General features: G+C 38.8%; 1 protein-coding gene across 2 annotated transcripts in view; it reads right to left on the bottom strand.

Annotated features, from left to right (window-relative positions):
- Nucleotides 1-10,517: 10,517 nt before the first annotated feature.
- LOC127863360 (protein capicua homolog) overlaps nucleotides 10,518-25,086 on the bottom strand; it is a 41,155-nt gene continuing 26,586 nt past the window's right edge. For both annotated transcript variants that reach the window (XM_052402834.1, XM_052402835.1), the window contains exons 11-19: nucleotides 24,513-24,675; nucleotides 21,315-22,816; nucleotides 21,008-21,166; nucleotides 15,838-16,076; nucleotides 15,244-15,329; nucleotides 14,630-14,782; nucleotides 11,887-12,057; nucleotides 10,964-11,287; nucleotides 10,518-10,656 (exon numbers count right to left, since the gene is read on the bottom strand). In XM_052402834.1, coding sequence (XP_052258794.1) covers nucleotides 11,055-11,287; nucleotides 11,887-12,057; nucleotides 14,630-14,782; nucleotides 15,244-15,329; nucleotides 15,838-16,076; nucleotides 21,008-21,166; nucleotides 21,315-22,816; nucleotides 24,513-24,675 — 2,706 coding nt within the window. In that variant the 3' untranslated portion in view covers nucleotides 10,518-10,656; nucleotides 10,964-11,054. The remainder of the gene's footprint in view (nucleotides 10,657-10,963; nucleotides 11,288-11,886; nucleotides 12,058-14,629; nucleotides 14,783-15,243; nucleotides 15,330-15,837; nucleotides 16,077-21,007; nucleotides 21,167-21,314; nucleotides 22,817-24,512; nucleotides 24,676-25,086) is intronic.

Genomic DNA, 25,086 nt, shown 5'->3' with positions numbered 1-25,086 from the left:
CAAAATCAAACTCAGCTTACATACTGTAGATTCATTAATTTTTTCGTTGACATGAAATATAAAGAAGATAATTAGAGTCAAAACTTCTAGACAAATGCGTTCATTTGTAAAAACAAAAAAGTGTCCTGCAACAGATTACTTTCCACTTCGATATATCTAAAAATTCAAAATATTCGCCAAGTTCAGCTACATTTAAAACTAAATTCCTGTTGTTGTTTTCGTGTTTGTGTGTACCACAAGATTTGCATCACCATGTTAAGGATTTTGGGTCATTAATAACACTTTTGTAATCATAATAAATACAACTGACCTTCTGTAGTACAAAACATTGTATGAACTGAACAATACATGTATATCCACTCTACTAATAGCACACATGTGCAAGCAGGTCAACAAAACAGGTCCTCACAGCACTTTACAAGACTCGTTATTAGTTCCTTGTTAAACTTAACAAAGTCATCATTTAATAAAGCAGGCATTGGAATTCAGGAAATATGTAATAACTTATTACATTATCCGAGTAACAATAAAATAGAACATTACACATAATGACGCAAAAATATGGTCACAAAAATATAAACATGAAATCGCTATAAACATGGTTCATGTCATGAAATGGTATGAACTTTTAGAATTAAAGATTACAAGTAAGTGAAGAAACACTAATTCATTTGAGACCCTTGTCAAACAAAAGTATAGAACTAAACCTTTCAGAGTAAAAGAAAAAAACTAATGTGTGATAAAATTGTCAATGCATCAAATTTAATATACTTTCAACATAGATCTAGATAATAATTATCAAACTATTTAACCCATTTATGCCTAGTGTCTAGAAAACAAATGAGACGGCACATGATGTGGCATCTCATCAGGGTCTGCACTGTTTGCTTAAAGGAATTTCTGTAAGAAATATTCTAAATATAGAAATAAATATACTAGACATCCCTAATTTTGGAAATAAATTGATCCAATTTTGAAGGATGGGAGAGTTCACTAAGCATAAATGGGTTAATTTGTGGAATGTTATAAATTTCACAACAAGGGCAATTAGTGCAGAAGAGAACTTAAAACAGCTTTAGTAACAATCTTTAAAAACACAAATAAAATTCAGAGATTTTGATAAATAAGTGATAAAAATGAATTCCAAATTATGGTATTAACATGAATTAATGAAAAATGATTCTATCAACATATATGGCATTTGATAATGACATATAATACATTTAAAAACATGTTTCATAAAAAAGTTTATGATTATCACATTTTTTCTTCTTATATTCATTATATTCAATTTACAAAACATACAAAAATACAAAAGTACATGTAATCAAATATTTAAATGGATGCCTCCAAAAACATTGAGCTCATTCAAATGCGGAAGTTTGAGCTGGATTCATAAAGTATTTAAAGGGGAGTTTACAATTTAAATAATATTTTGGGACCATATATTTTATAGTGGAAAACAGACAAAGTTACATAATTCTGCCAAAACTTATTGAAGTCAAAACTCTATTATTCGCAATGGTCAACACATTAAAGGGGCCTTTTCACAGATTTTGGCATGTTTTGAAGTTTGTCATTAAATGCTTTATATTGATAAATGTAAACATTAAATTTTAAAAGCTCCAGTAAAATATCAAAAATAAAATTTAAAAAAGGAAAAAAAGTAGCCCACAGCAGGGCTCGAACCAGTGACCCCCGGAATCCTGAAGTAAAAACGCATTAGCCAACTGAGCTATTCTGCCAAGCATACATAGGCTGCGTCTTTTATACGTTATTTAAGCAATCTTCGTAGTTTCACAAATTTAAACGACAACAACAGAACTCTCCAAATTATTCAATCGTTTCGCGTTGCAACGCTTTATAATTTTTAGGTTTTTAAATCGTCAAAAGATGCATATAATGGCTATATTAGACAATGGCAAATGTTTAGTAATACTATTTCCTCATAAATATCATAACTAAACCGAAAATTTGGGGATCTGAAACAACTTTTTTCGATTTTGTCAATTTACCAAACCGTGAAAAGATCCCTTTAAGGTAATTCAATTGTGCAAGTTTGAGTGAGATCCCCCTAGCATTTAAACAGGAGCTGAAAGCAAGCTTCAGAGGACAAAAGAATCGTAAGTGAAACAACAAACAGAGGGCAATAATTCTGCCAAAACTTGTCGCAGCCAATATTGCTTCCTTCACGATCATCTACACATTAAATTAATTCAACTGTGACAGTTTCAGCAAGATCGGTAATTCAAGAAGTAATTAAAACACAAACATCAGGACATATGTACGTACGGAAGGACAGACAAGTGCAATGCTTGATACCTCCTACTATATTGAGGCATACAAAAATCGAAAGACTGGCATATATTGTTTGTTAACAAAATCAAATACCTTTGTTCTAACTTTCAACTTCCTAGGATGTTTTTGGTGTGAACATTTGTCAAAATTTGGAGCCAGCAACAAACTTTTACATATCAAAAAAAGCAAATTGTTTACTGGTAATTGTCTTTGGAAAAATAGTGCTTATTATAATAAAACATTGATGAATAATAACTCTGTAACAAACAACCTGAATAAAAAGAGATCAAGACAAACAAATCTTATGTCAAAGACTTGACCAATTCTTTAATTTGCCTTCAATATTAAATAATCGTCAAAACCTGCAAAAGTTCCTTATTAAAAACAAAATGTGCCATTTAACCATATACCATGGACCCAAATAAGATGCTTAAGTTTATTTTCCAGCATTTCAAGATGGATTAAAAAATTTAAGATGTTAAAAATGCATCTTATTTAGTTGACAAGAAGCTTACTGTTATCTCAATTACAGAATTCTAGAATAAACAGTAAGGAATAGAATCAGACCTATATCAAATAATCTGTATGTTATGACTTGCTGTTTGCTATAGGAATAACACTGAATTAAGCAAGCAAGGATAACATAACCTATGCAAGAAACAGGAATTTTATTATGACAAATGTCTAATCTTTAATTTATTGAACTACAGATGAGATGCTGACACAATCTTGATAAACCATTGGTAGGTGACTTCCCAAATTTACAACATCAATAACTTAACAATCACTTGAAAATAAAACTTCAGATCATTGCTTTTTTTAATAGTAAATAACAAGTATATGAAATTATTTCATCTGATGATTTAGAAGAAAATAACCCATTAGACTGTGTTCCACCATGTTCATTTTGATGTCTCATAAGATTGGTCACCTTGCCCATCTGGTTTAGACTGGTTACTGTCTTCATGTTGATTTGAGCTGGGTCCATCATTGTTGTTGCTATTGCTACTGTTGTTGTTGTTGCTCTCATCGCCTTGTTGACTGGATTCCTGCGCAGCATTCTGCATCATCTTCTGTCGCACTTCCCTGATCTTCAGCTGGAGGATATTCTTTGTGGGAAATATGTCGGAATATTTCGCTTGGAAAGCGCTCGTGGCCTGGGCTAAACAAATGGAAAGTGTGTGTTCTTTGGCATAGCGCGCTGTATATATGAACAGTATAAATCTCTCTAAAGTTTTTGAAGTACTATTATTTGTTTGTCCTACAAAAATCTTTATTATTAATGCATACAAAGTACATTATATAAAAAACAAGCAAATTCATTGAATTGATATCCCCCGCCATTATACTTCTGGACACAAAAGTATTCTGGACGGATGGACAAGGCCAATGTGCATCATCCTCATATCCATATGTGTACTCATACCAAGTTTCAATGAAATCCGTTAAAGCACTTCTAATATATGGCTTCGGACACACAAAAGAAGCATTTTTTCAAGATACAAAGGGCTATAACTCCATTATTATCCGATGGTGTACAATGCCATTTGGCGTGCATCATCTTTTTATCCATATATATATACTCATACCATGTTTCAATAAAATCCGTCAAAGCACTTCCAAGATATGGCTCCGGACATTTTTTCAAGATACAAAGGGCCATAACTCCGTTATTATCCGATGGTGTACAATGCCATTTGGCGGGCATCATCCTCTTATCCATATATATACTCATACCAAGTTTCAATGAAATCGGCCAAAGCACTTCCAAGATATGACTACGGACACAAAAGTGCCGGACGGACAGACGGAAAGACGGAAGGACGGACAACGCCAAAACAATATCCCTCCGCCTATGGTGGGAGATAAAAAAGCCTAATTATTTTAAGGACAAATAAAATAATAAATAAACATGTTTGTAAAAAAACAACACAAGCCCAATGTAAACGTATAACAACAAAGGCCTATAATACTAACCTGAAGGGAACAGATCGTGCTCTTCAAATAGCTTGTGTACAAGAGTCCTCCGCTGGTCCAGAATTCTCCTCAGGGATGAGTATTGCCCCGGGGAACTGGGAGTTTTTGGGGTGCGCGGTGAGCGCAGTTCATTCTCTGCAAGGCTTTCAACTCCAAGACCTGGAAATGACCAATTACACACAAATGGGTTGAAATTTTTAGAAGAAATCAATCGGACCAAGCCCAAACTCTAACTTCAAAGTTCCACAAAACATTTACTCATATAAAAAAAATACTCTCAAATATTTATGAAAATACAATGTATTTTTTAGTTGCCGAAAATTTGGTATTTAAATATGAAATCAGCTAACAAAAAATATTCACAACCTTAATCATTGACAAACTCCAAAATACACATTATATTACTGGGAAGCAGTCTTCATATCTGCACACAAAGAAATGCAAGTTATATATTACTTTAAATACTATGTTCACAGTAATATATTACTTTAAATACTATGTTCACTGTCCTGAAGCAAATCAAATGTACCTGATTTTAAAATTGATACATCAGCCAATGTATCCAGATTAAAGCTCTTCCCAAAAAACTGGTTCTCTTCAAATCGGGCACTTCGGGGTGTTTTAGGTGTCGGGGTGTGAGAAGAGCCATGTGGTGTTTGGGGTGTATCAGAGTGTGTGTCTGAGCTACCTCCATCGTGTCTGTCTGGCTTAGCTGGAAAATATGACATGTGCTCATGTAAGATAAAAAACACAAACAAGTCAACAAACACATAAATGCTCTCTGAAATTCACCAATGAACTTGATAACAAAAACAATTTAATTCTACATTTTGCAAATTATTTTCTAACAATTAATTATCAAAAGTTTGAAATTTTCTACCTATTTGTATAACAGTTATTTGAAGTTAAGCATTTTAGTTCATTTTTAAGCAATATGGGTATCTAACAGTATCTTGAATAACAAGTTAAAACCACAAGAAAACATATGTTGATACACTTAATCACAAGTTGCAATTAAGAAAAAAAACACTACAAAACACTTACCCAGAGCAGATATCTTGTTGGTCCTTTTCTTCTTATAGTTCACAATGAGGCCCCTTGGACTGTGGGGGAGGGGTGTGCCCACGTCAGATGTCTCGGGGTTAAACTGGGGCAGCTGCTCAAACCTTGCATCAAAGTTCACCTTCTCCAACACCCTGAAGAGAGCCATAGTATATAGTTTAGCCAAATATTGCAAAAACAGTGTTTAATGTATGTGCAAAGTGTTGTCCCCAAATTAGCTCTGCTGTGCTGTGTGTTTTATATAAACAAGAGGGCCAAGATGGCCCTAGTTTGCTCACCTGAGAGGAGTCGGTTCATTTAATCTTTACCAAATGTCAAACTTGACCTAGATATTGTCCAGACAAACATCCTGGTCAAGTTTCATCATTATTTCATCTGCGAGTCATGATCAATGTACCTATGAATTTTCATGATCCTAGGCGAAAGCATTCTTGAGTTATCATCCGGAAACCATTTTTCTAAATTGAGTCACCATGACCTTGACAGCCATTGTGTGAATACATTTTTTGGCACTGTGACCTTGACCTTTGACCTAGTGACCTGATAATCAATAGGGGTCATCTGCGAGTCATGATCAATATACCTATGAATTTTCATGAACCTAGGCATGAGCGTTCTTGAGTTATCATCCAGAAACCATTTTACTATTTCAGGTCACTGTGACCTTGACCTTTGACCTAGTGACCTGAAAATCAATAGGGGTCATCTGCGCGTCATGATCATTGTACCTAAGAAGTTTCATGATCCTAGGCAAAAGCGTTCTTGAGTTATCATCAAGAAAACATTTTACTATTTCGGGTCACCGTGACCTTGACCTTTGACCTAGTGACCTGAAAATCAATAGGGGTCATCTACGAGTCATGATCAATGTACCTATGAAGTTTCATGATCCTAGGCCAAAGCGTTCTTGAGTTATCATCCGGAAACCATTTTACTATTTCGGGTCATTGTTATCATGACCTTTGACCTAGTGACCTGAAAATCAATAGGGGTCATCTACGAGTTATGATCAATGTACCTATGAAGTTTCATGATCCTAGGCCTAAGCGTTCTTGAGTTATCATCCGGAAACCATTTTACTATTTCAGGTCATCGTGACCTTGACCTTTGACCTAGTGACCTGAAAATCAATAGGGGTTATCTGCAAGTCATGATCAATGTATCTATAAAGTTTCATGATCCTAGGCATAAGCGTTCTTGAGTTATCATCCGGAAACCATTTTACTGCTTTGGGTCACAGTGACTTTGACCTTTGACATAGTGACCTGAAAATCAATAGGGGTCATCTGCGAGTCATGATCAATGTATCTATGAAGTTTCATGATCATAGGCATAAATGTTCTTAAGTTAACATCCGGAAACCATTTTTCTATTTCGGTTCATCGTGACCTTGACCTTTGACCAAGTGACCTGAAAATCAATAGGAGTCATCTGCGAGTCATGATCAATGTACCAATGAAGTTTCATGATCTTTGGCATAAGCGCTCTTGAGTTATCATCCCAAACCATCTGGTGGACGGACGAACCGACGTGAGCAAAACAATATACCCCCTCTTCTTCGAAAGATGGGGGGGCATAATGAGAAAACTGCCCCCTCCCAGCAGCCATGTAATTCAACTGACCAGAACCATTTTTGAACTCAACTCTCGTATCAAGGAAACAAATGTTCTGAGCAAGTTTCATGAAAATTGGACCAAAAATGTGACCTACTGTGTTCACATGTTTTCACTATATACATATAGAGAAAAATGCCCCGCCCACTGGCAGCCATGTTTTTTCACCGATCCCGACTATTTTCAAACTCGTCCGAGATATCAATAGAACCAATGTTTTGACCAACTTTCATGATGTTTGGGCAAAAATTGTGTCTTCTAGAGTGTTTACAAGGTTTCTCTATAGCCAAATAGGGAAAACTGCCACTATATACATATAGAGAAAAATGCCCCGCCCACTGGCGGCCATGTTTTTTCACCGATCTCGACCATTTTCAAACTCGTCCGAGACATCAATTGAACCAATGTTTTGACCAACTTTCATGATGATTGGGCAAAAATTGTGACTTCTAGAGTGTTTACAAGGTTTCTCTATAGCCAAATAAGGAAAACTACCCCGCCCACTGGCGGCCATGTTTTTTAACGGATTGGAACCACTTTTGAACTCAACCAAGATATCATTAAGACAAACATTTTGACAAAGTTACATGAAGATTGGGCATGAAGTGTGACTTCTACAGTGTTTACAATGTTTTTCTTTTTTTTGACCTTGTGACCTAGTTTTTGACCCAGCACAACCCAGTTTTGAACTCGGCCCAGATTTCATTGGGACAAAGCTTCTGACCAAGTTTCATGAAGATGGGACAAGAAATGTGGCCTCTTGAGTGATTACGAGCAAATGTTAACGGACGGACGGACAGACATACGACGGACAAAGACCGGTCACAAAAGCTCACCTGAGCAATCAGGTGAGCTAAAAATATAACACAAGCAGAGTGTTGGCCATGATATGCCTGTGCCAGCTAATCTGGGACGACACTTTACACACATGCGTTAAACCCCGTTTTCACACCCTGTGGAGAACCATATAATTTTAACTAAGCTGCATCGTGCAAAAACTGGCCTTAGGACATATATGAAAAGTGTCGCTCCAGACATGTCTGTTTATGGTAGTACAGAAGATTCCACTTAATTGAATATCGGATAATCAAATAATTCAGTTAATTGAATAGAAATTGAAAACACCAAACCATTTGCATCTCTTCCCGTTGAAAAAACTCCACATATTCTGATAGCAAATATGGCGTATTTCGATTAATTGAATAGCCAATTTTCTATTGCACACTATAATCCACACTATAATCTAGCAAAGAATGTCACAAATATCCAAGGATACGCATCGTATCGACGATTTTGACAGACAGGCTCAATCGACTGCCTTTGTTTTCATTTCACACTATGCATGTATGCAGCGTTTGTCAAGCGTCACGTGACTAAAAGGTGTAGTATGCGAGCTAGTACAACGCAAACACTGGAGTCTCCAGTGTGAAGTCAGGTGCAAACTTTCGAATGCAAACTGTCGAGTAACACACTTCAACAGTTTGTTGTCGCTTAGAAACAATTTAAGAGTTTGTTGCTGATTAGAAACAAACTGTTGACGTGTCTTGCTCGACAGTTTGCAATAGGTGATGGAATGTTACACTATATTCTCAGTTCGTGTTTATAAACCTACACAACTGAGTCACAATTAATCATATCTAAACATGATGTCGAACAATCGCAAATGCGCACATTTGTCAAAACATCGCGGTCTTAATACTGCTGATCATGTTTTCACAATAACCAAAATTAAATCCAGTATTGACCAGATTTTCCGGTAAATCAGTACACAGTACATTATCTGTTTCAATACTAAACTACCTGAAAGAGCGTAACGTAAAAGATACAGCATTCTCCTTGCTACAAAGTTTTCCTTTGACAGTGTATATACACCCACGCTAATTTTCACTCGCTTTTTACCAGGACAATACATGAGCAATAGATGTTGCTAGCATAAGCGTTTGGTAAACAAAAAAAAGAAAATGGGAAAAATCATTACACGCACCGTATGGCGTGACATTGTAAATTGCTGCATAGTTTCCGCTAGCTTTTTGTTGGGGGCAAAGGAAATACATGTGGACGTTTTATTTAAAGCTAGAAAGTGTGTTTTGGATTACAAAATTTGTATTCACATTTGGGAATTCAACTAAACATTTATATTATATTTATAATGGATTCAATATTTAATTCCCATATTAACTTTTTTTAAACGCTTTATGTGTCGAACTGATGTTTTGATTATCCATGAAAAGCACAATTTCCAGGAGGATTACACCCGGTTAGTGATAACATTGGAAATATAACGGATTCCGTATAATTGAATACTCCGGATATTTGAATATTCGGCCGTGACAAATGGGCTATTCAATTAAGCGAAATCTACTGTACTCTGCAGAGGAGCAGGACTTTATAGCGGTCAGAGTGCTGCACTTGCCACATATGGCATAATACTCATTTGAGCACAATCGGCACAATTTACTACATTAGTATTGCAAGTGAATATCCACTCATTATTTCATTGAGGATTCACCAATTAATCGTGACAGTGGCTAAGCAGAACACATAAACTGCTCATGATGTTATCATTTTGCTCTTTAAGATTCGTCATTTGCTGTTAAAATAAGGTGAGGTCATTGGTAAAAACAAGATAAGCAGTATCACACCATTCTATATGAAACAATTTATGAACATGTCCATGCCAACAAAAATTGGTTTTCCATATGCTGTTTATAAATTGGGAGGCCATGGAAAGGGAATTTATAAGCAGTGTAACTCAATACTTTGTAGTCATCAATGTTTTCTTGAAGATGATTTTCTGGCAGCTGTCTACATCAGGGCTGCCATATGACAGGGGTGATAATGTAGGTTACTTTTATGTCACTCTAAACTTACTTGTCCATGCCGTCATCAATGTTTTTCTTGAAGATGGTTTTCCGTGGGCTGTTGAGACCCGGTGAGGCCATGGGGGAGAGCACATTGAGGGTGGCTGGGGAGGGAAGTGGAGGTGGCCTGTGCTTCACCTTCTCACCTGCCTAGTTGCCATGGGAAAATCATTAGCATACAATATACATGTATTCTGTTTATTTTATGTTCCTGTTTTCTATTATTTGCTACTTAAAATGTAATAAACTTTGACAGGTTGACTAACATTCATATTTTTAAGCATTGACTTTGAAATGAATTTAAATACTTTTTATTTTAACATTCATAATAAAAGTGTTGACTGTGATATTCATACTGTAATGGTTGATTGACCTAGTGTAGTCTTGAGTGTTGACTAGAACATTTATGGCAAAAGCATTCACTTGAAATATTTACACATTTGTCATGGATAATAAAGTTTTGTTTTAAAAATCACTCAAAAAATACTGCAATATGTGTACATAAAACAAAACTTAACTGATCATAATAACAATTCAGTGTAAACATGCAATTAAACATGTTTCATATACAAGTATTGCATAAAACTTATACTAACTGACTAAATGATATTTGATAAAAGAGTGACGCAGCCATAGTTCATATTAATACAAGACTAAATGCAACCAGCAGACCAACACACCGATGGAGGGGGTGAAAGTAACTGCAAGGTGCTTCCAGTTGATTCAGACTCCTCTGGTGGTCCAGTCACAGTGATCTGTGTCACTGAGGCGCTTGCATACTCTATAGTAGACGGGTTCTTCTCCTCATTTGTGTCACTCTGTCCACTAGATTTTGAAGTGTATGACTGAAATATTTCACAAGCACAAGTCATACAGTGCAAGATTTTTTTGAGTCTGTACACTCTAAACAAGTATGCAGGATAATCGAATGTTTCAAATCCAGCAAATACAGGCAATTCAACAAGGAACAATACATTTAAAACCAATGCTAAACTAATTCTATATACATAATATTTAGTAAAACCTTATGTGTTGCCAAGATAATGATATGTTATATAGCCTTAGAAATAATTGTCTACAATATATAATATACCCCCTTCAAAATGTTAAAATTCTCTATACTAAATACAATAGTTAGTAATTGCAACATACCTTCCTGTCCTTCTTGAATTGTTTTATGCCATTGACAGCAATAAACTCCTTGTATCTCTGCCCTTTGCCAGGCCTCTGTGGTTTGCCATTGCTATCTACCCCTTTCAGGAGCATCTTGAGGGTGATTCACCTCCTCCAACCTTTTACCTTCTGAGTTGTCAGATGTAAGCTGTTTGCTGGTTGGCTGGGGAGCCGGGGAAAGGACCAATGGGGATGGCCTTCGTGGCCTGTTGTCTGTAAGGTGTTCTCTGATTGACCGTGATGGAGAGGTGCGGGCAGGGGAAACAATTGCTAAAGGGGACGCCATGGGGTTGTTCATTCCAGCTGAAAAGTTTGAATACAAATTTAAAGGCATGATTTTAATAAAATCTCTGGCAGAAGTGTCAAATCAAATTCCTATGCCCAACTTGCTTGACATGGGATTTTTTTTCTAGGCAAGTGCAGGTTTCTATCCACTTTGTCTGCAGACAACTAGAACATTAAGGGTAATCAACCAACAAATCAACAAATTACAATTGACAGCAAGAAACTGGGGAACGCAAGTTTATTATTATTAGAAAAGCCTATGTTAAAACAAGAGCTGTCTCCATGGGAAGACATATGCTCCCAAAAACGCTTTTTCGAAACCTAAACTCAGATTTCGAAACCTAAACGCGGACCCCAAGTTCAAGGTCAAGGGGTTCAAAATTTGTGTGCTAGGGAAAGGCCTTGTCCATATACACATGCATACCAAATATGAATGTTACATCTGAAGCGACATAGAAGTTATGAGCATTTTTCGAAACCTAAACGCATAAGTGTGAGGGACAGACGGACAGACAGACGGACAGTCCGATCACTATATGCCCTCCTTCAGGAGCATAAAAATAATGGAAAAGTAAATGAATGCATTTAATCATATAACATAAATATTTTCCACTTACGCTGAAGAGAGTTGAATTTCTGAATGCTTTCCGTGCCCACTGGTATACTGGCCAGTGTGGCCTTCACCTTCTGTGGCTTGGGCTGTAGGCTGGGACTCGTGATGAAGCCTATATCTCCTTTCATTTCGGATGACATTGTAACCACTGCCGAACTTTTTCTATTGATGTTACCTGAAATATGGGTGCAATTGTTTTCAATAGTGGTGTTAAAATAGCGTTGCTGTTTTTTTTCTTTTTCTCCTCAATTACATCTCACATTACTTCAAACCTGTGAAAGTCATACTGACAAAGATTGTCTGAAAGCAGATTAACACAGATGCCATTTTTGAGATAAAATTATTAGAACAGATGAAGAGACAAAGTTTCAACTGACTTGCCACCATTTGTTTACCAGCTGAACATCCAGTTACATTTCATATGTTTGATCTGAGCCAAGTTAATTTCTTATTATGCTAGATTAACTATGTTCAATTAGTGAGGCTATAGTATAATAATTTAATTGATAGCATTCATTTTTCCTGTATCTTTGAGTTAATTACCATTATACACAAACACATAAAAGGCTTATAATTTAACCAGATTTAATTTCCTAAACATACGTTTTCTTTTTTTACTTAACTTTCAACATTAGGTTAAGATTTGTCTTAGATTCATCGCAGACACAGGTCCCCGCATCATTCCCTAGCTGCCTTACCTTGATAGAAGACCTGAAACTGGGATTGAGGTGGGCTGCCTTACCTTGATAGAAGACCTGAGACTGGGACTGAGGTGGACTGCCTTACCTTGATAGAAGACCTTAGACTGGGACTGAGGTGGGCTGCCTTACCTTGATAGATAGACCTTAGACTGGAAATGAGGTGGGCTGCCTTACCTTGATAGATAGACCTGAGACTGGGACTGAGGTGGGCTGCCTTACCTTGATAGAAGACCTGAGACTGGGACTGAGGTGGGCAGCCTTACCTTGATAGAAGACCTGAGACTGGGACTGAGGTGGGCTGCCTTACCTTGATAGAAGACCTGAGACTGGGACTGAGGTGGGCTGCCTTACCTTGATAGAAGACCTGAGACTGGGACTGAGATGGGCTGCCTTACCTTGATAGATAGACCTGAGACTGGGACTGAGGTGGGCTGCCTTACCTTGATAGAAGACCTGAGACTGGGACTGAGGTGGGCTGCCTTACCTTGATAGAAGACCTTAGACTGGGACTGAGGTGGGCAGCCTTACCTTGATAGAAGACCTGAGATTGGGACTGAGGTGGGCTGCCTTACCTTGATAGAAGACCTTAGACTGGGACTGAGGTGGGCTGCCTTACCTTGATAGAAGACCTGAGACTGGAAATGAGGTGGGCTGCCTGGGACTGAGGTGGGCTGCCGTACCTTGATAGAAGACCTGAGACTGGGACTGAGGTGGGCAGCCTTACCTTGATAGAGGACCTGGATCTTGAACAGAGGAGGACTGCCTTACCTTGATAGAAGACCTTAGACTGGGACTGAGGTGGGCTGCCTTACCTTGATAGATAGACCTGAGACTGGGACTGAGGTGTGCTGCCTTACCTTGATAGAAGACCTGAGACGGGGACTGAGATGGGCTGCCTTACCTTGATAGAAGACCTGAGACTGGGACTGAAGTGGGCTGCCTTACCTTGATAGAAGACCTGAGACTGGGACTGAGGTGGGCTGCCTTACCTTGATAGAAGACCTGAGACTGGGACTGAGGTGGGCTGCCTTACCTTGATAGAAGACCTTAGACTGGGACTGAGGTGGACTGCCTTACCTTGATAGAAGACCTTAGACTGGGACTGAGGTGGACTGCCTTACCTTGATAGAAGACCTGAGACTGGGACTGAGGTGGGCAGCCTTACCTTGATAGAAGACCTGAGACTGGGACTGAGGTGGGCTGCCTTACCTTGATAGAAGACCTTAGACTGGGACTGAAGTGGGCTGCCTTACCTTGATAGAAGACCTGAGACTGGGACTGAGGTGGGCTGCCTTACCTTGATTGAAGACCTGAGACTGGGACTGAGGTGGGAAGCCTTACCTTGATAGAAGACCTGAGACGGGGACAGAGATGGGCTGCCTTACCGTGATAGAAGACCTGAGACTGGGACTGAGGTGGGAAGCCTTACCTTGATAGAAGACCTGAGACGGGGACTGAGATGGGCTGCCTTACCGTGATAGAAGACCTGAGACGGGGACTGAGGTGGGCTGGCTTACCTTGATAGAAGACCTGATGCTGGGACTGAGGTGGACTGCCTTACCTTGATAGAAGACCTGAGACTGGGACTGAGGTGGGCTACCTTACCTTGATAGAAGACCTGAGACTGGGACTGAGGTGGGCTGCCTTACCTTGATAGAAGACCTGAGACTGGGACTGAGGTGGGCTGCCTTACCTTGATAGAAGACCTGAGACTGGGACTGAGGTGGACTGCCTTACCTTGATAGAAGACCTGAGACTGGGACTGAGGTGGGCTACCTTACCTTGATAGAAGACCTGAGACTGGGACTGAGGTGGGCTGCCTTACCTTGATAGATAGACCTGAGACTGGGACTGAGATGGGCTGCCTTACCTTGATAGAAGACCTGAGACTGGGACTGAGGTGGGCTGCCTTACCTTGATAGAAGACCTGAGACTGGGACTGAGGTGGACTGCCTTACCTTGATTGAAGACCTGAGACTGGGACTGAGGTGGGAAGCCTTACCTTGATAGAAGACCTGAGACTGGGACTGAGGTGGGCTGCCTTACCTTGATAGAAGACCTGAGACTGGGACTGAGGTGGGCTGCTGGTCTTGGAGAGGACTGGTTTGGGCGCAATGTTGGCCTGGGTGCTGGGGCTTGCCATGCCTGAGCCCGTGGAGGGTGGGCGTGGAGTGTTGGGCTGTATTAGAACTTGACTCCCTTTTAAAGACAAAAAAATTCATCTTACATTTTACAAGATATTGTTTATAAATAGGCGATGTGACATAAGTTAACAAGAGCTTTTATTAAACTTGAAGCATAAGTTGACACAAGCTTTTATTTAACTTTTGGCATAAATTAACAAGAGCTTTTTATTCAACTAAATACAAAGAAGCAGTAGGACTCTAGAGAAAGAGTTTATTTGGGCTGAGTGTTAGTCAGTGTTTGCAGTTGCCAACATACCCATACCCATTTAGATCAAAATTTTAAACTGTTTACATCTTCTTTCTAATTTATTTTTTCCAAAGAATAATATTTTAGATTTTTTTATAAAACTATTACAATATAGGCGGAAATACTTGCCAGCAATTTATGCAACATAAAGATACAGTAACTTCAGAAACACAAAAAGTATATGGATTTTAAGTAATTAAAAAGGGAGTACATAAGTGTATAAGTACCTGGGGCTGGGATATACTGTATATAGGTTGGAGCCGGTGAAGAGGCCCCTTTAATCCCTGGGGAGGCAACTGGTGATGGCACATACCTGGGGTTAATGACACATACAAGTTACAGGACCTCTTTGATAGAAAGTTGATGTGTTCTTGTTTTACAACAGCAATCTATTGGACCAAATTATGGTCTTTTAGTCAAATTGCATTGTTTCACACAACATATTTCTATTGAACCAACTTTATAGTCTTTTAGAGTAAAATTGAAATGAATTATGCCTGATTTCTTAAAAGAAACAAACTTTTACAAATTCAAGTGTGTGTGTATATAATATTGCCACTTCTTGCTATAAAGGACAGTCTTTTTCTTTTTTTCCTGAGACATGTCATTAGATATTTAGGACAAATGCCTACATTGCAAGCGCTTGTTTGTGAAACAAAGGCTGCCTTTTTATTAACTAGCTAACGGTCATATTAGAACGGGACACTTGAAGAACTTTAACCTCCCTCACATTAGTAAAACCTTTACCATGTAATTTATCATCAACATTTATTTTGTATTTGATACTCAAGCAGCTAGAGAACACACCCTACAGTACTCACTTTTGAGTAGAGGGCAGAATAAGTCTTTGCTGCTGCTGTTGATGGTAGGGTGTGGGACTTTCCAGAGCCTGCTGTAAAGCCTGCACCCCACTATGGTGGACTTGTTGCTGCAAAGGTTGCACCGCACTATGATGTACAGATTGCTGTAAAGACTGCAAACCTCCATGGTGTACTTGCTGTTGTAAAGCCTGCTGTAATGACTGGGTATGCACTGCCTGTACTGGCTGCAAGGCGGATAACTGCAAAATTTATATCAGCATGTTCATGTTTATTGACATTCACATCCGAATTAATGCATACAGTGGGAAAGTATTAACTCATTGAAACTATAGCAACAAGAGCTGTCATCATAGGATGACTTATGCCCCCTATAAACGCTTGATAGAAGTAATGAGCTTGAAATGCACTAAGTGACCCGTGCGTGACCTAGTTTTTGACCCGGCATGACTGATATTCGAACTTAACCTAGATATTGTCTAGATACAACTTCTGACCAAGTTTGGAAAAGATCAAATGAAAACTATTTGAATTAGAGAGCGGACATGAAGTGTGACAGACTGACAGACGGACAGTGCGAAAACTATATACCCCCTTTTCTTCGAAAGGGGACATAAAAAATGCTACATTTACGACTTATACATTTATACATAGCAGTAGGTATTTTTAAAGAGCCAAAAAAATGCATAAATTTACAACTAATAAATTGCAGTCATGTATTTTTAAAGAGCCAAATGAAACAAGACGACATTGTTTGACAAGTACTTTCGTAAAAAACATTGTTGTATGTGTGTGTGTGTGGGGGGTTTGCATATAAAAGTTACTGTTATGGCCCATAGACAAAAATGAAATGAAAATAAATGAAACTAGAGCTTTGTCACAGACGTGACGAATACCCCCACATGCCGCATTGACACAGAATATTTAGCATGTTGCCTTCACATAAAACAGCGACACCATGCTGAATGTTTGAAACGCACTAAGTGACACTGTGACCTAGTTTTTGACTCGGCATGACCCATATTCAAACTTGACCTACACATCATCTAGATACAACATCTGACCAAGTTTGTTGAAGATCCGATGAAAACAACTTGAACATGAAATGGCGCGGCAGAGGCTGACACGTATCCCACCGCTGCATGTTTGACCCAGGGACGCCCCATGGTTGGTAATGGGTCCATGCATAGTTGAGATTGACCGTATTGTCATAAGGGAATTTCAGTATCAATGAGAAGTGAATCGGTGTAGAAATGAAGAAATTATAGTAAAAGACAATTTTGGGTGGGTGTGGCCTATTATGGGCGGGGCGCCCCAGGGTTGGTATGGGGCCATACATACTTGAGATTGACCTTATTGTCATAAGAGATGTTCAGTATCAATTTGAAGTGAATCGGTGTAGAAATGAAGAAATTATAGTAAAAGGCAATTCTGGGTGGGCGTGGCCTATGTGGGCGGGGCGCCCCAGGGTTGGTAATGGCGCCATGCATAGTTGAGATTGACTGTATTGTCATAAAAGAGGTTTAGTATCAATTTGAAGTGAATCGGTGTAGAAATGAAGATATTATAGTAAAAGGCAATTTTGGGTGGGCGTGGCCTATGTGGGTGGGGCGCCTCAGGGTTGGTAATGGGGCCATGCATAGATGAGATTAACTGTATTGTCATAAGAGGAGTTCAGTATCAATTTGAAGTGAATCGGTGTAGAAATGAAGAAATTATAGTAAAAGGCAATTTTGGGTGGGCGTGGCCTATGTGGGTGTGGCCTATTATGGGCGGGGCGCCCCAGGGTTGGAAATGGGGCCATACATAGTTGAGATTGACAGTATTGTCATAAGAGTAGTTCAGTATCAATTAGAAGTAAATCTGTGTAGAAATGAAGAAATTATAGTAAAAGACAATTTTGGGTGGGTGTGGCCTATTATGGGCGGGGCGCCCCAGGGTTGGTAATGGGGCCTTACATAGTTGAGATTGACTGTATTGTCATAAGAGATGTTCAGTATCAATTTGAAGTAAATCGGTGTAGAAATGAAGAAATTATAGTAAAAGGCAATTTTGGGTGGGCGTGGCCTATGTGGGCGGGGCGCCCCAGGGTTGGTAAAGGCGCCATGCATAGTTGAGATTGACCGTATTGTCATAAAAGAGGTTCAGTATCAATTTGAAGTGAATCAGTGTAGAAATGAAGAAATTATAGTAAAAGGCAATTTTGGGTGGGCATGGCCTATGTGGGCGGGGCGCCCCTGGGTTGGTTATGGGGCCATGCATAGTTGAGATTAACTGTATTGTCATAAGAGAGGTTCAGTATCAATTTGAAGTGAATCGGTGTAGAAATGAAGAAATTATAGTAAAAGGCAATTATGGGTGGGCGTGGCCTATGTGGGCGGGGTGCCCTAGGGTTGGTAATGGGGCTATGCATAGCTGAGATTGACCGTATTGTCATAAGAGAGGTTCAGTATCAATTTGAAGTGAATCGGTGTAGAAATGAAGAAATTATAGTAAAAGGCAATTTTGGGTGGGCGTGGCCTATGTGGCCCAGGCGCCCCAGGGTTGGTAATGGGGCCATGCATAGTTGAGATTGACCTTAGTGTCATAAGAGAGGCAATTTGAAGTAAAGCGGTGCAGAAATGAAGAAGTTAATGTAAAATAACATAAAAAAAATGAGTGAAAGTCTCTGACCCGGCCCCGCCCAAACCCCCATAACTTTTGACCCAGGAGTCAGATTCCGTCTCTGTCACCGTCGCACATATGTTCATAGCTACCATGTATGTAAGTTTCAAGGTTCTAGTGCTAAAAGTGTAGGAGGAGCAGGTGGCCAGGATGGACGGACAGACGCACATCAATACAATATACCCACTTTTTCTTCGAAAAACGGGATAATTAGAGAGCGGACACTAAATACCGACAAACAGACAGACCGACCGACAGACAGACAAGCTCACTCCTATATACCCCCTAAAACTCATTTGTGGGGGTATAATGAAGCATTGGATTTCGGGTTTAAAATATTAAATATTTTATTAAAACGTGGTTTGCTTGATAATTTATTACAGAGGTGGTTGATACCAATACATTTATGATAATAATTATGTTACTGTTCATTCCATGTTAGTCTCACACACGAAGAGACATGTAAACTAATGCATTCAGCACCAACCTAGGACTGGCCTAGCACCAACCTAGGACTGGCCTAGCACCAACCTAGGACTGGCCTAGCACCAACCTAGGACTGGCCTAGCACCAACCTAGGACTGGCCTAGCACCAACCTAGGACTGGCCTAGCACCAACCTAGGACTGGCCTACTGAAAGAGTGAGGCAAATATTCCCTCTTCCACAGGAATATACTATCTAGGCATATGAGCCTTGTCCTGGGAAAACTGGGCTTAATGCATGTGCCTAAAGTATGCTCCCAAATAAGCCTGTGAAGTCTGCACAAGATACTGTGAAACCATTTTTAATCGTCAGGCATTAATTTTGGTGTATATCGTCAGTCGACCGATTGACGAATTCAACATCCTAACGAAGAATTATGTCCTATACTTGAAAAAAATTAATACTGAATTACCAAAGGCATGAGACACTTAAATCCAACGTAATCCACGCAAACATACTCGGTCTGTTGCGAAATCAAGATAAATCTGGTTTTGACACAAATAGGTGTAGATTACACCGTGTACTTAACTGACACGTGACATAGCTGTTAAACGTGAGTGCTGTACAGTTGTATCTACTTCATTGACTTCGTTTAGGTAGGATAGTAATGCTTAGCGCTAATTGTTAACAACTTTATTACATATTGTGTGTATTGTATTTTTCAGTGTTGCTGCAGATTATAAAGCCTCAACGCCGCAAATCCGGATCAAAGACAATAAACGAAATTAAAAGATGATGCTGTGTGATCAACACCTGACTGATATACATTCTCTGCATTGATTACAAATTACTACAGAACATATTGATATGTGTTTGGTTGTTTGCGTTTAACTACAATACAGGTGTGAAAATAGCATGTGTTTCATTTATGGGCTATCAATCTTTTTAATAATTTACAGCTTTGACAAGTTTTTCGATACCTGTTTCAAATCATTGTGATTTGTAGCAATTAAAACGTAACAGGTAAAAAGAAATTAGCAATCATGACGATTAGTTCCATCCAACATAGGGTAATTGTTTACAGAAATTCACTTTTATTTTCGCGTGATTTTCAGGAAATCCTTGGGAAGCACGTTTTTCAGATGATTAAGTATGACGCAATTAAACATTGCTTTGTATCCTGTTGCATTCAATCTAACTTAAACTCACTTGTCCAATGGTTGTTACAATTAAATCTGAAATTTGCTCTATGACACCGCTGTCCCATAATGCACTGTTAATTTTACACTTCTGAAAAATGGAAATACATTTGCTAAAATTGTTAAATTCCTTGACATTATTAAAAGTGACATTTCAGACAAATTACTGTACTTAAAGTGATCAAATATTTACGATGTAAAACACTTGAAACTTTATTGAAAACTGAACAAATTGTTTGCTAACACTAATTATATCCAAAAAATTCGCACCATCTCAAATTTGCGCTGATAAAGGTAAGACTGTTATCAATTTGGCCATGATAATAAATGAATAAGACCAATTGGCGATTGGCTTCACTGTTTCAAACACTCGTTAATGGTTATTCGATCCCACTAATCCGCTAATCATAATAGAGATACACTAATAGGGGCCCATTACTGATCAGCTGATAACAAAAGACTAGTATATTGACATGTGACAAACAGGTCCCACCTCCTGCAAGTTACTGTCAAGTGTCCTCCCTCTTTTCCCACTAAGATTTATCGCAACCGCGATATTTTTCGGACATTATTTACAAAAACTGACTGAAGCATTTTTTATTTATTTTTGTTTTCAAAGTCAGGAATTGGCGAATTTAAGTGCTGACAAAAACGTCATTTTTTCAAAAATGTAGAAATTTTGTGCTGGCGAAAAAATAAATGGTTTCACAGTAATCAGGGAAGACGCTACACTTTAATGTTTTTTTTTAATTTATATGATGTCTATTTAAATCCCAAATCAGAGTCCTCCCTGATTAGCCACTGCACAGGCTAATCTGGGACGACATGAATATGCATTAAGCCCAGTTTTCACAGAGCAAGGCACAAATGATGAAGGAAAGTCTACCTGGATCTGCGCAGTCTGACCTCTGGATACTACTCCGGGGGTCAAGGGCGTGGCCTGTATCTGCACCTGGTGGGGGGTTGCAAGGAGACCAGAAGACTGGTTCACGGCAACATACTGGGTAACCGTCTGCTTGCTGCTGGGGAGATTTTGGCTTATCACCTTGAAAAAACAACATTTACAAATGCAGCTCCTTTAATCTTACTGGAATAAACAACATTGGAACATGCAGCTCCTTTTGGTTCAAGACACCATAATTAAAATATTTAATTCAGATATAATATTGATTATTTGACTTTGCGATGCTCACCTGTATGGTCTGTGGTGCAGTGTTCAGCTGAGGGGAGGCAGCTGGCGAGGGTTGCTGTTTCACGGGACTCTGCATGACCTTGAACCCTGTACCTTGGTGGTACTGCATTTTCCCAGCCGCAGCTTGAATGGCTGTAGCCTGTACATGTTGTACCTGGGCCATACATTGTGCAGGCGAATTTGCCTGGTTCCCTGTAAAGGTCAACTGAATACTGCCAGGCTGGAACTGGGTACCAGGAAGTGCCATGTGTATCACCTGATTCTGCAGTCCAGTACCCTGCTGTGCAGCTTGCATTCGGATCGACGGTAGAATGTATTGAACATGTGTGGGCTGCAGTAAGCCTGGGTTGACAGTCTGACCAGGTGAAGGTGAATTCATGGGCTGCTGGTGAGTCTGGCCCGCCTGGCCAGGCTTGATGATTTGTAGCACTGTGGGTGGAGCCATTGTTTGTGTGGGGGTAGCCTGCCCCGACGAAGCAACAGAGGCCACAATGTTCTGTAGGGATGTGTTCAAGAACTGGTTTGATCCGGCTACCGCGAGCAGAGTTGGCGTGGAAACTGAGGGGGAGGGCAAAAGCATGCCATACTGAGTGGCTGGCTGAAAGACTATTGTGTTTCCCACACTTTTCAGTGTTGCAGAGGAATTTGCTGCTTGCGTATGCTGTACGTTGGCCGTCGAGGTGGTGAAGTTTCCAATAGTGAAATTCTGCTGAAACGTTGTGGGTATCCCTGCTGCCGATAGTGGAGTTCCGATTGTGGTGTAAGTGGGCACAACCGTTGTTCTGGTGTTCATCTGCTGGGTTGAGATGCCACTAATCTGAATACCCGACACTGCTTTGAGGCTTGTAGTCCCAGTCTGTAACGTCTGCTGAAGGATTGATGGGGCCGTGGTCTGTGCTCGAGACTGACTCGTATGTTGAGGTGTAGGCTTTTGTGAAAACTTGCCCATTATAGGCCCTCTCCCATTGTTACTCTTCCCCAGGGCTGTCTCGGTGTTAGTGGAGAGAATGATCTTTTGGTCACTGTCTGTTGACATGATGATGTTGTGTAGTCGTATCTGCTGGTGACCGATATTTCGTGTCGATGAAACACTCTCCCCTCTTTGACTGATGTTTGAATGCTCGTACTGGGTATTGTGAAGGTCTTGGACACTCCCCGTTGACAAGAATCTCGATGGCTTGGCCTTGAAAACAGCACCTGTAGGCTGGAAATTTGAGCCGTTACTTGAAGGTCGACGAATCGGTCTGTCTGCTAGTACCGTCTGCACGGACAACACGCCCACTGAATTGCTTGCACCACCGCTACCACTTTCTGGAATGTGCTTGATTGGCTTTGGCCGGTGGGTGATGTCGGATGAATTCATCGGCTTCATGACAGGTGAAAATCTTTGCTGTGGGAACACTTTGTTCTCTATCATTTCATCTTCAGGGGTGCTGTCCGTCTCACTGTCACTCACCTGCTCTTGGCAGTTCAGATCAATGGCATCCACATCTGAGCTCTGGTCTGTGAAGCATAAAACACTGAATCACTTTATTTTGTTTTAAGCAATAAACATTGATTCTCTTTTTTTTGTCTAAAGGAAAAAACACTAACTTTATTTATTCTAAATAAAAAATATTGAATCACTTTATTTTGTCTAAATCTCTACATGTAGTAGTGGTCTATATAATCACATAAAATTCATTGTTACAACCTACATTTTAAAAGTGCATTAAATAAAATTTATTTAAGAAATAATATTTTTCTATCATGGTTTGTTGTCGAATAACCCACAGTAAGGAGTATAGATGCGTAGGAATTAAATCACGAGTGCGAAGCACGAGTGATTTGATAACACGCATCTATACAACTTACTGTGGGTTATTTAAGAAATAATACTTTTCTATTATGGTTTGTTGTCGAATAACCCACAGTAAGGAGTATAGATGCGTAGTAATTAAATCACGAGTGCGAAGCACGAGTGATTTGATAGCACGCATCTATACAACTTACTGTGGGTTATTCGACAACAAACCATCATAGAAAAATATTATTTCGATTCTAACACGATTCTGATTGATTAAGTTCAAGCTTTAGGACGTGAACTATATTTTTCAATACTCCGCCCTTCTTAGTACACAGTTCACTATTTATTGACGTCATTGAATTGAACAAACACATGACGTCATTTTCATTCATAAATATTTTGCAAATGACGTCACTTTCATTGAAAACAACAATTGTAGAAACTTAATGACGTCACGTTTATTGATGCTACTGAAAGGCTGACATGCTATAAATGTTTTCTGAATTACGTGTCCTAACAAATAACATTCTTTGTAGGCGTGGTTATGCCACTTATCACCAAATATACAATGTGCTGTTTCATTACATTTATTACATTTCTTTTAGAGCGGGGTTTAGCACGTGCATTTTACTGCAATATTTTATTCATTTATTCGGAACTATTTTCGAAACATTAAGCTCCGCCCATAAGTTATTGCAGAATAACCCACACTTGATTTCCTTCTTTGTCTATAGAAAACAAGTCGCGTGCCGTGTTAGAATCGACAACAAACCATCATAGAAAAATACTATTTCGATTCTAACACGATTCTGATTGATTTGGTTCAAGCTTTAGGACGTGAACTATATTTTTCAATACTCCGCCCTTCTTAGTACTTAGTTCACTATTTAGTGACGTCATTGAATTGTACAAACATATGACGTCATGTTCATTCATAAATATTTTGCAAATGACGTCACTTTCATTGAAAACAACAATCGTAAAAACTTAATGACGTCACGTTTATTGATGCTACTGAAAAGCTGACATGCTATAAATGTTTTCTGAATTACGTTTCCTAACAAATAACTTTCTTTGTAGACGTGGTTATGCCACTTATCACCAAATATACAATTTATTGTTTCATTACATTTATATACATGCTGCATTTATTACATTTCTTTCAGAGCGGGTTTTAACACGTGCATTTTACTGCAATATTTCCTTTATTTATTCGGAACTATTTTCGAAACATTAAGCTCCGCCCATAAGTTATTGCAGAATAACCCACACTTGATTTCCTTCTTTGTCAATAGAAAACAAGTCGCGTGCCGTGTTAGAATCTGATTTAATACTTATGAATATGAATTGCTAAAGAAAATTACATATTCATTAACCAAACATAATGCCAATTCATGCAACAAATATCTCTACCATGTTCTTTTGGCTTTTCATTTTCACATATGTACATCTTCTCTTCATCACTGCTATCCTGGCCACCATCTTGGATCTCCATGGGAGCAGAAGTTGCTATGGAAACTACTGGCTTACTGTGAGCTTTTTCTCTCTCACCAGAAGTATCTTTTGCGAAGTTTTCCTAAAATCAAATCACAGCATAGCTTTTAAATTTATTGTATAATGTGTTCTGTATGTGAGGTATACAATAATACAATACAATAAGACAATTAAAGTCTATGTGAATTCAAACACATTAATAAGTAAATTAATGCTCAAGGGAGTTAAGAAACGTCCTTAAGACTTATATTGATTAAGTTTTATTCAGCTCTCATCCTTTTTTTATAATAGAAGCTTGTAAGAATAGTTTCCTTCACTGAATTCTTTATGACAAAAAGAAAACTTAGCAATTAGGAAAAAACTACAACTAATGTATTATGCTTGTCTTCCATTTAAAGCCAAGCTTCAGTTAAAAGCTAATCAAGAAAATAATTTTTTAATGAACCATGACCATGCTCCAAAACCAAGTTTTCAATGCTTTATTTGTATTTTA

This window comes from Dreissena polymorpha, unplaced genomic scaffold (genome assembly GCF_020536995.1).
Source record: "Dreissena polymorpha isolate Duluth1 unplaced genomic scaffold, UMN_Dpol_1.0 chrUn006, whole genome shotgun sequence".
Taxonomy (NCBI): domain Eukaryota; kingdom Metazoa; phylum Mollusca; class Bivalvia; order Myida; family Dreissenidae; genus Dreissena; species Dreissena polymorpha.
The sequence above is the reverse complement of the archived record's forward strand: the minus strand, read 5'-3'. Positions and strand labels throughout refer to the sequence as shown.